A 16,593-nucleotide genomic window follows, 5' to 3' on the forward strand; every position below is an offset into this window, starting at 1 on the left:
TAACAATGTGACATTCATTGAAAAAGACCTGAATTTTAGCAGTTTGGAAAAGAGGCTGTTAACAAGAGACTTGGAATAAAGTCTGATGTCAAGACAGTGATTAAGGAACAATTACTGGTTGTTCCTTGCAATATGATTATCAGAGCATTCTCAGTGAAATTCACAGAACAGCTTTACAGTAAAGCAAAAGAAAGTACATTTTAAAATCAGCAGGTTGTGTTTCTTGCTGTAGGATGGTGTAAAAGCCATAAGTGTGTGTGTCATTCCAAAGGAATTAGGTAAAAACATGGAACTTAGATGCACTGCTTACTTAAACACAATATTCTGGATGAAATCTCGTCTCTGGAGGTCTTAATCACTGACAGCCATAATTAAGAGGCTGTATCTAAAGCATAATCATTCCTTATTCTTCCTGCTTTTCATATTCTCCGAATTTCTGCAGTTAGCAACTGTTGGGGATAGGTTACTGTGCTGGATTTTTGGTCACACCCTGCATGGCTGCTTTTGACTTGCCCAACATTGCATAGGAATCCTGTGGCAGAGGAAGCAAATCCCTCTGTTGGGAAGCATTCAGCTGCTTTAACCACAACAGTGTATTTTCTTTTCTCATAGTATCTTACCTCATTCCCTGCACTGTCCAAACTTCCTGGCATGTGAGGGGAATGTCCTGCAGCCAGCCCTCATTCACCCCACACTGCTGTGTTTTTGGAGTGCAGTTTGCAGCATTCATTTCCCAATCAGTGAGGCATACCTCAGTGCTGAGGTGTGCCAGCAGGAGATGCACAGCACTACACCCAAGCCAATAGGCTTGACTGGATTTATTAGCATGGGTTGTATGCCAGGGCTGGAGGAGTTGGATGAGAGAAAAAAGGGGCAGCATGGGGTGGGAGTGAAGTGGTGAAGGACTAGTGTGGAAGAGAGGAGAACTGAGGCAATAGATTAGTGACCATATGAAGGAGGAATCATCTGGAAAGAGATGGGGAAAGGAGGAAGAACTTTTGATGTTTCCTGAAATACAGCACAAGCATCTGAAATTTAAGGTTGAATTGGGCCGATGATTTTAATTATTTTAATTATGGGAAAAATTTAACTTTAGAATCTTCTGGTACCTGTTTTTTTTCCAGCCATACATAGGGTGCTGTAATATGATAAGTATGTACATTAATATTTCTCAGAAAAAGCTGAGAAAACCTGTTTTGGTTTACTGTTCTGTGAAACAGTTCACTTTTTGTAGTTTTTTTATTCAAAGTGGAATTTAATTTTGTTCTTAGATCAGCAGTAAACTCCTTGTAATGACAAGGGAGTGCATCAGGTCTCCAGAATTCCAGAAACTTCATTATTGTTCGTTTGATTTTAAATAACATTAATTGAATCCTTCAGGCACCAAGTGCTAAGTTCCTGCAAGTGCCTTTGATAAATGAAAAAGAGCAAAGAAGTGATAATTAGTTGGGTGCAGAATAGTTCTGATTCTGGTTCAAGCTGTCAAAGCACAGGCTGTGAGCAGGGAGTGAAACTGGCCATCAAGCCAGCTTTTGATCTGACCAAGAGTTATGAATTGTGCACTGGACTGAGTTGTGGAGCCTGCGTTAAATTTAAGCTGGTTATTTCCTGTGCAAAACAAAACAAATTAAGCCTGAAAGAGGGAGGATGGATTTCACAGTGTGTGAAATGGGCATGTTTGCAGAGACTAGTTCAGCAATGTGCTGCGTTAGAATTGAGCATAGCTTTTGATTTTCAAGCCATTCTCTCTACTACGGAGCATTCTTCAGTGGTGACTCAGGGCAGAGCTAATCTCACTCAAAATGGTTGCCAGTTGCCACTTGGAACAATAGGACCGAAGCCACAGGCTGCCATCAGGTGGTAGTTTTTAAGAAGGGCGTTTTTTCCCCGGTGGATTTGAGTGCTTTCTGTCTGGTGACATGGAAGATTGCAATGTGCGCTGAAATGGGAAGTGCTGAAGCGGTGCATCAGTCATTGCTTTGCCTGACACTGAGAACCCAGTGCAGCAGGTATTCTTCTTTTGTGGAAAAACCCAAATGTTAAACCTTCATATGTTTTCAGGAACAGCTCTTGGCACCTGGTTTACGTACTGGCCTGTGCTTCTTTTGAAGTACTCAGTTCCTCCCTGGGCAGAGGCGTCTCACCTTCCAGTAAAGGAGATGGTGTTCTGTTGTCACGTCCCGTTCTAGAGCCTCATCTTGTGTAGCCACAGAAGAGACTTTGGCTTCACCTGTATTTCCACAGGATATAGGTCAGGGAGATGGTGCTGATTGGAGCTGACAAAGAAGTGCACATAAAACTCGGTGTGATGTTTGGATTTTGCCAGAAAACGTGCAAAGCAGGTGCAGAGCCCGAAGGGTGCTGTGGAAGTAATTTCTTGAGAACTTGATGCTGGAGAAAGGGGAGGCAGTTTGGAAGCAAACAGTACCTACCTGGAGACCTCTGCTTTCCCTTTTGGGTCCTTTCCCTCTGAAAGTTACCTAGCACCTCAAAATGTTTTCACATGGGCAGAAGCTGTAAACTGAGTACAATCCATTGAAGTAATCTGGGTTATCAGATGAAGGGAAGGTCAAATGATAAGTTTTGGAGAGGAAAGCTTGGAGCACAAAGTGGGGAAACAGGGATATGAGAAGGCATGTGACAGTGGAGTTGGAAACAGAACTTCTGTAAACTTTACTGGTTTGTGTATTGGTCCGAAATGGCTTATAAAAGGTAAAGAATCTGACCAAAAGGCAAACTTTGAGAAACAATTTAAGATGAACGCTACCCTCAGATTGTAAACTGTCAAAAAGATTTTCTTAGGACATTTTTTGGTTGTTGCAGTGTAAGCTAAAGTTAAATGTAGAGACCAGGAGAGGCTTTTTAATTTATGACAAAATTCAACACAAGAATATGATAGTTATCCTCAAGTCAGCTATTTATAAATTTAGAAATCTTAAAGGTTAAGCTTCACAGAAATCTTTGCAAAGGTAAGAAGTAAGGGGAGGTGTCCAAAATAGTCTGACTAATAGCAGCATAACAAAGAAGTAATGAAGACCCATAATAACCATAGGTGATTCCAATATTTTTCTTTGTCTAATAATCTTGAGAGAGATGTGTGAAGGGATTTGCAGTAGACTGGGTCAGAACTGGGTGATTTATGGCAGAGGAATGAGGAAAGACTGAACAGAGTATGCAGCACAGGTACTTTCATATCGAGACAGAGGAATTAATAGGATTCCTTAGAAATAATGCAGTGTGGGAGGAGCAGCTGGGGGAGATTGTGGAGAAGAAGAGTGGGTGCTGGAAAGTCTGGTCTGGGCACTGCTGGAATCCCACCTCTGCTGGGCCTGTGCCTCGGGGCGTGCTGCGAGCTCTGGGAGCCAGAAATCCTTATTCCACCGCTGAGCTGAGAGCACATCTCTGAGATGGTGGTTTGTTTGTCTCCATCACATCACTCTGAAAGACGCAAAATCAGTGTTCTATTTTAGGCTGTTCAATTTTCATCATATTCAAAAACTTTAAAGAGCATCTTGTGCAGCCCAGGCTGAAGGAACTTTTCTATTGGCCAGAGATCATATGGTTCATAGACTCTTGAAAGAGTGTGTATGTAAATATTCAAAGATCTGTTCCCATACTAAACTGAGAAACAGAGTTGGTCTTTAGGCTGTGGACTATTACATTTCAGCCTTGAAAAAACTCTTTTTCATGCTGACTAAAGCTGACTGTATCACTGATCTGTCTTTTCCTTCCCTAATGGTACTTCCAGACTGACTTGCAGTTAAGGTAGTGATCAAGAATTTTCTAAATATTAAAAGCTTTTTTACTGACAGCGTTTTTATATTGCAACCTAGAGGATTTGTTCAAACCATGTAGCGTTGGTGCCGTTTGAATTAGCACTCAAAGCTGCCTCTGTGCTGACATCAACTGAAACTTCATGCTCCAAAACACGCTCAAGAAGTGTGTCTGTTCATCCTTAGCAGATGCCAGCTGCTTCCCTTCTTTGTTTTGGGGAAGATACTGGGCATGACGTGGGAGGTAAATATAATGAAATTATTTCTATCCTACCATTACTTGATAACCAACAACGGTATTTTTAAGCTCCGTCAGCTAATTAAGACACTTAAGAGAAAATTATGACAAAGTTATATCAGGGAAAAATGAGTTTTCTAACATAGAGTAGCTCCTAGCTTTTGAGATCTACAACATTAAGATTTTGATAATTTCTTGGATTTTTAATTTTTTTTGTTCATAATAGAGCAATTTTCATTCCTCTTTGCATTCAGATTTTAATTAATCTGTTAGATTTCACTGCTTGCATTTGCAGCTGCTTTTACTGTATTTGTGGGCTAGGGGATTAATTTTTACATTTGGCCATCATGTGTGTATTTAATAAAAATGCCTCAAAAAGTTCGGAGGATTCTGAAAAGCAGAGTCTGGGGTTGCTCTTATGTTGGCTTCTAATTTTTATGTAAATATTGCAGGTAGCTAGGAGTCTGTTATTTGTTATTCCACAGTTTCTCCTAGAAAAATAACACATATTTTGTTGGGTAGTGTTTGCAGGCAGTGTTTATTGTGTGACTGCCTCCCAGGCTCCAGCTGTGAAGATGTATTTATGTTTTCTGTGAGCAGTAATGAAACTACAGCTGGCTGTGCATTATCTGCTGTACCTTTTCCATCCCTCTTCTAAGCATAGTCACTGAGACAAAATTTTAATTTTGAACTGAGTAGAAAGCTGATCCTTGCTGCTGCCTTCTGCCTACTGCTAGCATATTTATACTGCTAGCATATTTTACACATTTTACACATTTTTAGCATATCTTGATGAGTTTAAACAGTAGTTGAAGTATCCTGAGTGCAAAAATGGGTGGAGAGAAGGATTAAAATACCCTAACCCTTCTCTTTTGTGCTTCCCCTGAAGCAAAAGTGCAAAGCTGCCCACTTTATATTGCCAGCTCCAGCTTTATCCTCCATCTCTGAATTTCACTGCAGCCCCAGGGGAAGCTGCACCTCTGTGGCTCTCCCACAGCTGCTGGACTTTGATGAGGACATGCCTTCGCTCTTTCCACTGGCCTCCCTTGGCAACCAGCCCTTTGAAGATGACCTCTTGCTGTTTGCCTGTTGTCTCTCTTGTGTTGGATTATAGATGAGAGGTTGGCGTGAGGGGAAGGGGGATGGAATGGAGTGTTGTGCATTTTAAGCCTTATTTCTTTCTTGATTCTCACCTTTTTTTTTTTTTTCCTCTCCTCTGTGGCTTTTACCTCTCTATATAGATAAAATGTTGTCATGCGTATGGAAAATGGTTTCTGGCAGAAATACAGAGTTCCCGCTTGGCATGTGTATATAGGACAAAGGAAGTTTGATTAGTATTGTGGTAAAGGCTCTGTGTTCTTCTGTAACAATCTACTCACATTATTTCCCTTCCCCCATCCCTCTTTTTAAGTACAATATTGTTCTTAGTTGTAGTGCAGCCTTTCTCTGTGTGCATGTTCCGTGTTCCTCTTCCCTCCCTCTTGCCCCAGTGAATGCTTCCTCTTGGAGACAGGACAGTGTCATCACCTTGTCAATGAAGGCTGTGGTGTGAGATGGAGAGGGATGCACTGGAGCTCTGTGGCTGGGTCGCATCTTGCATGGACACTGCCTACTTCTGGAAATCCAAACAATGAGACTTAGCTAAATACTGAGAATATCCTTCATGAGGGTCTTTTAGGGGCTGTAGCTGTAGGGTAGGAAGTATGGTATTACAGGGGATCAAACACATCCCGTTTTCACTGTGGTGAAAGGTGAACAGGTGAGGTTATTTCGGACAGAACATTGTAAGTAACAGTGTTTACACACTTCTACAAATTTTAGCGTCTCCTTTTTCAAATTTTCTCAGTGATGAAATGAATCTTCATCGAAGTGTGGCAAGAAGAGCAGAATGGTAGTTGACACTGATGTGGAATATTGATGAATAAAGGCAGGAGTAATGTATGTTTGAGGGTATTTTACAGCAAACATAAAGAAAATAATCTGGATGTACCTGTGTATGCAGCTGGAATGCCTCAGTGCAGCATTCCACCCAAAATTAGAACAATAGGGTGTGAGGGGTATCTGTGATCTCCAGATGTAATTAGTATATCCTTATACTGCTGTTTCTACTGTGATCTTCACTTTCTAACCCAATTGATGCCACAGAAATAATTTGTGTTATTTTTAACTCCTCTTTCTCTCCTTCCCTACCCTTCTCTGTCTAGCAAAGTTCCCCACAAACCTGAATGCAAGCAAACCAGCTCTGCTTGTTAGTAGCTTATTGCAAAATACTCAAAATAATATCCTCTCTTGTCAGAGGTCACCTCTTACTACATCAAGGACTGCCTGGAAAGCCAGGATCTAGACCAGTTCAGGTGTCAGGAAAATGAACTGTAATGAGTTTGGACGTCTCAAATCAGTGTGCAAATACAAAGGACAGTCACTGCTGGCCTGGAGTCTCACAGTACTGTGAAATTTTCAGTCAGCACCAGAAATGTCAATCTGTTAAACTTCCTTGCTAAAATACAATTGGCAAATAAATAGTTCTGAGACTTTTCAGAGCTGTGTGCTTTTGTAAAATGAAATACTACCTTCTCTGGTATGTGCACATCTGCGTGTTGTCTTCCGATTCCCTCCTAAAACTCTTGGAATTTTCATCACAGCCAAATTTTCCAAGTGTGCATCTTTTGCTTTTGGCGAGGGAATGCAAAGGGAAATTTCTTTTAGGGTTCCTTATATGAACAGCTTCTGTCAGCTGGGTTTGGTAGTTTGTTTGGGGTTTAGTGTTTTGTTTGGTTTTGTTGTTTATTTGGTTTTTGTTGTTGTTGAATAGTTGTATTCATTCTTTCTGGGCCTCAAACACTCCCTAAGGTTGAACAAATCCCATTATGTTGTACAGTCTTTGTCAGGGTGTCTTCATACTTCCTACTCCACTTTCTTCTTGAAAACTTATTTGCAAAGTATTGGTAACTCCATATCAGGCCTTTAACTTAAGCCAAGGAGATCATATGGCAGTGACCTAATATTTTCAGTTCTAAGTCCCCACTTGAGTGCTATGGGAGAAATGCAGTTTTTCATGAGATGTAAGATAATCCTGCTTTTTCCAGCCAGTTGTAACTGTCTAAAGTTCTGGTAATTAGTGTGTTTTGGGGGTCTGTTTTGTTATAGAGCAAAAAACTCTTTTGTTTTATCATATTGCTACTGGCCTTCTTCTGCTAAAAGTAATTTATGAAGGTATCTTTTTATTCCACATTTTCTGTCTAGTTTCTCCCATCCTAAGTGACATTATGCATTCACTTTTTGCCAGCATCTTTCCACCAGTTTAAAGAGAGGGGAAAAAAGCCACAATTGTAAATATGGCGTTGTTCTCCTTTGGTCTGTCAATACTATGGCAGGAGAACTTGGTGTAATCAAAACACTTAAATTCCTGAGAGAAGAACTCTTCCTTCAAATTGTCTACAGTATGTACATCTTTTCATGGCAGTTTTGCTTTTTGAGATGCTTTAAAGGAAGGAGACACCAGTTTTCTGTTTGAATGGACCAGGAGCTTCCTTTGCAGTGTTTGGAATAATTAGTGTCCAGCTGCTTTGTTGCAATAGATGGGTCAGCTGCATGGCTTAGGCAGTTCAATCCCTGCTTGTGCAGCAGATCTGGTTCAAATGTGCTGAGTTTAGGTTTGTAAACTTGTGTTACTGTGCACATGCTGTGGGTATCTGTAGTGTCTCTGAGTTGGGACAGTCCTAGCAGGAGGATGTCGTCCTGTTCTTTTAAAAGTTTTAAAGTTCCTTTAAAACTTTTCTATACCTTCTGATGTTTACACATTTCTACTAGAGTTCTCACGCACTGTTCATGTAAATAATGATTGTTTTGCATTCTTCTTTGTGAGAAGAGAAAATTGATAGACTGTTAGTTTGACCAGTGTAGTTAGAGAAGAAGCAATTTCATCCTCCAATCCACTGTCACTTTTAGAATTCTGTATATTACGAGATCAGAAATAAAAATTACTTCCTCTAACTCTTTTGATCTTAGTGTGAGTACGTAAGTTATTTTGTGTCGTAGTGCGACAGGAGGATGCCTGGGAATGTCTTTCAGACAGTTCTCCTCCTCTCCTGAGGGATTTGAAGCTGGACCATGGCACAGGTGAATTGAGTTTGCTGATGAACTAGATCAGTGCTAAGATCTAGTTCCCTAGTTAACAAAACTTCTAAACCTCTTTTGGCTGCTCTTCAAAACTTACTGCTCCTTTTCACAGGATCTGGTGGACTTTGTGTAGCTCTGGCCAATCTGCATTGTAGAATTTGCCTGGCCTCTCCTGCATGGTGGATGTGTTCAACTGAGTATCTCTGGTTTTACATTCAGTTACAGCACAGACTGGATTTCTCATCATCCCTTTTGGCATACTTCCTGGAGTAAGTGGACTGTGAGAGGATTTCAGGAATGCCTGATGCTCTTGCTGTAGAGAAAGTTGAGTGGAAGCCACTTGTGGGTTCAGTGCTGACCACTGGGTTGGATGGCATGGTCACAACTGATAGCCAAGAAAAGCACACTGCTGAAATGCTCAGGTCCTATCATGTTACATTTTGTGGCAGTTTGGTTTTTTGCAGGATGTACTTCTTTAAAACAGAAAAAAATATGCCTGAAAGGGAAAAAAAAACATATTCTAATGGAGTTTTCTACTTGTGCTGGTGAATAAACATTCTTCTCTGAATGGCAAAGCTGCAGAGTGATGGGGAAATGCTTCTGGCTTTCACCTTTTCTAAAAAGGCTGCTGTGTTCCAGCTGCAGCCAGCATAAAAAAACTCATGTTTTATCATGAGGCTGCAGAAACAATAGCAATGCCTAACCTTTTTTTAAAAAACCCTACTCTTCAGTTCTTAAAAAATTCCTCCCCCTATTTGTACAGTTTTGGATTGCTTATCTGTAATGGCACATTCTACTGAAGCATTTTTCAAATCATGACACAGTGGAGTTAAGGCCTGAGCCTTTTCTTTCTGGTGAAGTCTTAGTAACGCTGGGTTGGAATATTGCAGTCAAGAACCTTAAATAATTTTGGTAACAGGTTGCTGTGCCAATACAGAAGAGTAAATGGAGATGGAAAAGTTAAGTTCTTCATTCTGCTGTATTTGTAGGTGGTAGGAACAAATAGTCTTGTTGTGATGCAGTTGTATGAGTAGCTGCATTATGCTGAAGATCAAAATTGCAGTGGTGGTGACAATTATTGGTAAATCTCCATCAGCTGAGGGGACTCAAGCCTGTTTTCGATAATGAGTACAAAGTAAGTTTTTAATTCTTAAGAAGTAGTTTCTTTTTTCATAGGTAAGGAGCTAAAATTTCAGAGGAACAGCAAAAAATTAGTGTTGTTAATGCTTAACGTGACTGGTTTTCAGCCTTTTTGGTCTCACATTAGTTATTTTAATAATCATTTAAGCTTTTTGTGTACCTGCTCACTGGTGGAGCAAGAGAAACTGAAAAGTCTTTGATATCATCACTTCTTAGCAACAGCTAAAACTTCAGTGTGTTATTAACATTATTCTCAGACTTAGTGTAAAACACAGCACTGTACCAGCTACTAAGAAGAAAATTAAACCAGGACACTAATCCATGTCTTGGCAGTTTGTCAGCAAGGATGCTGATGTCAAGGATTGTGATATCAAATGCTGCACTGAAGTCCAGGTAAATGACATCCACAGCTCTCCTGTCATCCATGGAGCAAGTTGCTTCATCAGAAAAGATACAGAGATTGGTCAAGCATCAATTATACTTAGTAAATCCAGATTGGTTTTTTCAGCTGCCACCTTGGTTTTTATGTACCTGGAAATAGCTGTCATAAAGATCTGTTCCATGATTTTCTGAGGTACTGAAGAGAGGCTGACCATACTGGGGTTTCCCAGATCTGTCTTCTTGGATGTTGCAGATGAGTGTGGCATTCTTTTCCTGGCATCAGGGGTCTTCCCCCAGTCCCCATGACCTGTGAAAAATAATAGAGCTTGATGTTGCAATTACAGCAGGCAGCTCTAATGAGACACCTGGAGGCATCTTCTCAGATTCCTTGGACACCTTAGGCCAGGTTTGCATGGATGATTCCTAACTCAGCCCTCCTTACAGCTGTTGGTTGCTTGCTTTTTTACTGCTTTGTGCCAACCCCATTCAATAGCAGACATTTATTGTTTGCAATTCTTCTTGCTGTTAATATACTTGTTAGTCTTGACATCTCTTGCCAGTTTGAGTTCCTAATGGTTGCCTAATTCTCTGCATCTCCTAGGAATATTTCTGTATTTGTGAGTGTGCCCCTTTTTCCCTGTCTCTATTCTATCCAACTTCTGGTGAGTCCAGCACCAAAATACTGGATTGTCTCTGAAGCAGACACTCTGCAACCTCTAGTACTTTCTGGTGAATGAAGTTGTTATTTGTTCAAAATCTGTTGGGTGACTTATTGCATTTTGGATAAAGCATTTACACTCAGTCCACTTTTTGTGTTCAATAAGGCTGTTTTGACAGGGGAGATGCTTACTGCAGAAGTGTACTAATGGTTTTTCTGCGTCCTGTAAAACACATTGTTTGATTACCTTACTTCACTTGAGCCTTGATGCACTTCAGACTTTGGATCCTTCTTTAGAAGAAGCTTTCCTGGAAAAAGGGATTAGAGGAAGGAAACAAGACCTAGAGCTTGGAAGTGGTGGCAGGACACTGAGGGGCTGGGTAACCAAAATATCTGAAGTCTGAACTGAGTTATCAGGGTATGCTTCCATACACCTGGGGTAAGCCAGGAAAGGAGCTCTCTTCCTTTCAGTTACCAGAGGCTACACCTGGTTTAGGAGAAAGCTTTCCCTGATGATAGAGTTCCTATTCAGGTTGACTTGTTTTTTATGTTTTCTTTTGAGCACTGCAAAACCTCATAAATTTTATTTCAAAAGCCTGTCTAGTGAAGGAATGTGAATTCATGTGGACAGAGATGAATCCGTGCCAAGTGCATTCCAGGTGGGAAAGCTATATGGAGTGTTTGTTGTTCCAGGCTGTACAGCAATAAAGAGTTCAAATCTTCACAAAAGGACTGAATAGTTCTGCTTCTTTTTAGAAGCTTGTGCACTGTAGTGTTTTGAATTTGCTTTTTACTGTGACAGTTTGAAACTACTGGTAATTTTCCACCTGACAGAAAATAATTAATTTTATTGTTGCCATTGTAGGTTGTCCATCTTCTCTATTGTTTGTGTGTTCCTCCCTTGGCCTGATAGATATTTTCATTTAGCCTTACTTTATTGTGTTCTGTGATTCAGTGATTAATTCACTTGTATTGTGACAGGAAACCATGAGAACATGACATACACTTGCACCGCATGGGTCCTGTCATAAGCACCATCAGCCCCAGTGAGTGGTGTTTCATTCCATGTGGGCACCTAATCAGAAGTAACACCAGTTTCAGGCTTGAATTCTTAAATTCACATGCTCTTGTTGCACTTTTAGTTGATATCTCTGGTTTGGAAAATTACAGTGTATTTTATCTGTCGTGATCTACAGAGATCACTACAATGTAAGCTTGTGGTATCCAAGCAGAATCTACCAACTACTTGTGGCTTGGAGTGGTGGAGTGCTTTTCTGGACAGAAAAATTTTCTGTCACTGAAGGCCATGTCTTATTGGCCTTGTTATTGATTCTGTTTTTTTTTTCTGTGTCTGTAATACATGCTTGTAAAAGGAAGAGAAGAAGCTCTTTCAGCTTCAGGTTTATACTGATTTCCAGGGACAAAATTGCAGAGTGTGCTTGGTGAGTCTGATCCAGAGGGTCATTCACACTTGGAAGCTGGTACAGAGTAACAGTATTCCAGAGGAAAGTGGCAGTGGAAAGAACTTCTGTTCTTTTGGCCTTCTACCTTCTTTAGTCCTCTTTCTCTGGACTGAAGTGGGTAGAGCGGTTATTTATTCTGTGGTTGGGAAAAAAAGACCAAAGCTTTTCTGTACACGAGACAGTGTGAAGAAAGATCCTGAGATGTTCATACAGCATTTTGTAATACTATAATGCCTCATCCTGGCAGACATAAAAAAAGGGCAAAAGGGTGAAAGTTCTCTTCTAATCATCAGGACTTTTTAGGTGGTAGAGTTACAGAGCAGAGTATTCTTCATCTGTTGGTTCAATGTTTGTCTGCCCTGTAAGACTAACCCACATAAAATTGCTGCGGCTCTTTATAAATTTAGTTTAGACCCTCAGCAATGTATACAGATTTTGTAACCTTGGATAAAAGCACCTGAGTCGTGGTTTCAGTTTTACCCTTTTAGGCATGTGCAAAGGGCCCTAGCATATTTCAAGGATTTTGAACTAGAAACTTCTTAGATATGGGTTATAGTTTCAAAGCTTAATTGATACACCCTATGTCAAGGGAATTACATCAAGGAAATGGTTCCCTGTTTCTTTAGATGCTTACTATTGATGAAAGCTTTGTGTTTGCTTAAAGGATCCCATGGACTCTTTGTGGGGTTATGTTGGTATATCTGCCCTGGCAGTTTAGGAGAGAGAACTCTGCCTGACTCTATCCTCTGTTTTTATGTCTTTGCTGATGGGTTTATCCATCAGATACTGAGTTTACAGAGTGGTTCATCTTCCAGTGATAGTACTTCCCCCAAGCTTTTAGCTTCAAGTTAAACTGCTCATCCATGTGAGATGGTAGACAGCTCAGCAGTGTGTGATAGTAACTCATTTAGGAAAAAAAAAAGGAGAAAGGCTAAATTAAGAGCCTACCTAGTACAGTGTGGCTTGTTTTTTTTCTTGGAATGGATTGGCGATGAATCTTGAAAAATAACGAGTGGTAGGAAAATCCCTGTATTGTGTCAGTTCACTGTCATGTTTCCCATATTTTACAGTAATCACCCAAGTTATTCAGAAAGTTAGGGCCCCACAGGATAATATAAATAGCACTCCATGTATTGTATCACTTGCAAAATGGAAGTCAGGGTACAAGACATGGGAGAAAAGGAGAAAAGGACAAAACGACAAGCTGGTGATGCAGAAGTGATGGTAGGATTAGGGGCCATTACATGGTCCTACTTTGCATGGATTAGTGAGGGGTATATACATGTAAATTATTGAGCAGTATAATCTCCTCCTATTATAATCAGCTTCTAGAAAGCAGAGTTGTCCTAGTGTTGGTATCAGTTCGTGGTTTTCTTCAGCTAGTTTGATAAAGTTAAGATTTAAGGAAAGACACTAAACTGGATGAAGTACAGACTTCTTTTTCAAAGACCTCTGAATATATGTTAAAGCCTGGGAAACAGGAAGGGGTCTGTGAAAAATCCAAGGAAAAATAGAACAAGGAGAAGACAGTATACAGTATAAGAAGTGAGATGTATGACACTCTAGTTGATACACAAAGATATTATCCTAAGGAAGGACAGCAAATTTAGAAAAGATAAACGATGTGTAGGAAGCTCCTTGCCATAATAAAATTAGAGGAGGAGAAAGAGATTAAATATCTGAAATTAAAACAAAGACATACTGTTGCCTAGTGTAAGAAACACAAATGTCTGAAAGGAGACTGAAGTTTCTCACTTCATGATAGCCTTAATCCCCACATCATTTGGGTTCAGAAAACAATAGAGAATGCTTCACAAAAGTTAGGAAATTTCTTGTATCTTACTTTGGCTTACATGATGGGCTTGTTTCAAAGGACGACAGACTGTTAATACTGTGTAATTATTAAAAAAAAAAGGTGATAATGGCTCTGAACCATGGGGTCTGGATCTTAATGATGTGTAAAGCTTTTATAAGGGACTCTGCCAAGCAGTTTGTATTATTTCTGTCTTTGTTTGCAAGGAAAGGTGGTTTCCAGTTCCAAGGGGGGCTTTGTAGTTAAGAATTTTATATCTGAGCAAAGGACTTAAAATCACATTTAATTGTTAGCCTTAAATGACTTTTTTATAAGCAAGATGACAGCTTACATAAAATAGCAAAGATTTTGTACTCATGGCATGCTTCAGAAACATACTGAATTCTTCACATATGCAGCCTTACATTGCAGTTTTTCTGGTGTATGTTGACTAAAACCAAATATACTTTAATCTATTATTTATTATTTTATTTATTTATATGTCTGTATGGTTTTAAATTGTAATGATTGGCTAAAAGTTTCTTTTTGATTCTGTTTCAGATGCATCCACTTGGACTGTGTAATAGCAATGATGAGGAAGACCTGTATGAATATGGCTGGGTAGGAGTGGTGAAATTGGAACAGCCAGAGTTGGAGCCTAAGCCATGCCTCACTGTCTTAGGAAAGGTAAGGGGATAGTTTGGGGCTGCATCATCTAACTGTTTCTTGGAAGGATTAGAAAATCAGCAAGAAATAAATCCAGGGAAAACTCCCCTTACTCCACAAAACATTCCTATTTTGCCTATTTTCACTCTAGGTACTTCAGGGAAAGATGCTGTCCTAACTCAGTTGATAGAGATGGTGATGGGGAGCTAAGCATTCCCTTTTTGAGCTCTTTAGGAACCTAACAAAGATGCAAGCAAAAATGGCTTTTTAGCAGAAGCAGTATCAAAGCAGAAAGGGTGAACTGCAACTGTGATTCTTACTTGGTCAAAGCAGTCAAAATGAAAGCATCTTACTGGTTTTCCTTAGGCACAATTTTCTGAGAGTACATACATTAATTTCCTCTTTTTGGGGAAATAGAAGCTTTCAAACCTAGAAAGATTTATTCACTTTAATCTCAGGATAGATACCTCTAATAACAAGTGAATCTTATTGTACTGGTCAAAAAATTAAAATTTTTCATAATCCTCGAATCTTGCCATGGAATGGGGCCTCTGGAATCTTAAATTAAGTGCAAAACTTTTCTCTTTGTTTTATGGGGTGAAGTCACTAATATGCCATTACTGCTCCCAGATATGTTAAAAAAAGAAAGCAGAAAGGTGACCTTCTTTTGTTCATGCCTTAGAATTTTTGAGTATTGAAGTTATTATACGTTGGCGTTTGAAGTCTAGAGGGTTTGAAAGTATGTGAAAGAGCATAGGCCACAATTTCTACCAGTTACTGAGTAGTTGAAAACTACTGCATAACAGGGATTTATCCTAAAATCCAGCTGCCTAAATTTGGTAGGATTGTGTTGGTGACTTCAGGTTAGCAGTGTATCAAGCAGAAAATAAAATTGCGGGTTGACTTTTTTTTTACGTAAAACTTGGCTCTGTACATTTATAAACAAACTTCTAAAAACTTCACCTTTCCAAGGAAATGGGAAGCCATCTGCTTGTCTAAAAGTTGCTGCAGGTTTAACTTGTGGTACATGGTGAAAAACATCTCTTTAAGAAGTGACTTCCCTTTCTATTGAATTTCAGCATAATACAGCTTTGTTTTCTAACTTGGAAAAGTGTTTTTGTTTCACAGAAATCCTAGGTCTTGCTTCTTTGTTCTTAGAAAGATAAAATCTGTGGGTGAGGTCTTGTGAGGATGGGAATTAGAGAAGATTCAGTCCTGAAAGATGCATACTGATCCATAAGCAAACTCCAGGAGTAAGTTTAATCTTGAGGCAAGCAATTTCAGGAAGGAGTCTGGCCAGTCCCATCTGTCAGGCTCTTGAAAATTATGTGAGAAACTAGATTTACAAAATAGATAAAGAAAGTTGAACCATAGGTACCCTGCACCAAAAAAAAAAAAAAAAAAAAAAAAAAAAAAAGTTAAAATTCTATGCCTGGCCGATGGTGCCAAATCCCACCATGTCCTCTGTACTCCCCATGTCCCCAAAGCCACACCCATCTCCAGAACAGCTTCAGCTCAGTATCTGCTGATGTTAGCTTCACAAAGCTTGGTCTGCTGAGCAGCAGACTCTGGCTTTGCTCCAGGAGCTCTGTAGCATCTACTTTGATGCATAATGATGGTGATGTGACATAGGGTGTGTCCAGAGAATTGGGGCACAGAGTTCCAAATGTGTCAGTTGATATGTAGCAATTTCAACAGGTGAAAACAGTCTGGCCAGGGTTCTAGTCAATACTGCACTGCATTTCATTGTTCTGTATTTTCTTTATTTATTCTTCTCTTCCTGAAATAGTTCCTCCCTATTTCATACTCTCTGCTGTTGTTTCTCCTCTCCATCTTTTGCTAGCAGCCCTTCTGCTCAGTTCTCACTCTGCTCAAGTTATGTCCTGATTTAGAAGGATTTCTCAGAATTCCTGGAATATTGTTGATTGCAGACAGCAGCAGGAGCATCAGCCCCGAGCTTCTTTCAGGTCTATCAGTTAAGTCAGCCTGATTATCTTAGCAGTGAGAATAAGTGGTGCTGTGATTGTCTGGGTCTCTGAAAAGTTCAGTTTCCATGCAGTTTGGTACACAAATTCCTATGAGAGGATTCAGTGCAGCCTGTGAACTATTTTGCCTGGGTAAATATCAAACCTGCTGCATGTGTATATGTGTCTTCTGGTTATTTTTAGGATTTGGCAGCTGACTTAAAAGAAAATGTGAAAGGGAAAGGAATGGGAGAGGAGAGGAAGGGAGAGAGAGGAGGAAAAACAAAAGGAAAAGGAAAAAGAAAAGTAAGGGAGTAGGGGAAGGAAAAGAAAGGAAAATGAGGGAGGGCTGGTCTTGAACAGGGAAAGGAAATGGAATTTTTTCCATATAGAAGAGGA

General features: G+C 39.8%; 1 protein-coding gene and 1 long non-coding RNA gene across 3 annotated transcripts in view; both read left to right on the forward strand.

The window, feature by feature from the left end:
- The window catches only part of ZNRF3 (zinc and ring finger 3), a 68,031-nt gene that overhangs the window by 23,047 nt on the left and 28,391 nt on the right, over positions 1–16,593 (forward strand). For both annotated transcript variants that reach the window (XM_068208707.1, XM_068208708.1), the window contains exon 2: positions 14,126–14,251. In XM_068208707.1, the coding sequence (XP_068064808.1) occupies positions 14,126–14,251 (126 nt within the window). The remainder of the gene's footprint in view (positions 1–14,125; positions 14,252–16,593) is intronic.
- Positions 4,821–6,521, forward strand: LOC137484675 (uncharacterized). The gene is made up of 3 exons (XR_011004953.1): positions 4,821–5,132; positions 5,253–5,353; positions 6,310–6,521. It is a non-coding gene; the product is annotated as an uncharacterized lncRNA (long non-coding RNA).

Source organism: Anomalospiza imberbis, chromosome 18, assembly GCF_031753505.1.
Source record: "Anomalospiza imberbis isolate Cuckoo-Finch-1a 21T00152 chromosome 18, ASM3175350v1, whole genome shotgun sequence".
Lineage (NCBI taxonomy): Eukaryota > Metazoa > Chordata > Aves > Passeriformes > Viduidae > Anomalospiza > Anomalospiza imberbis.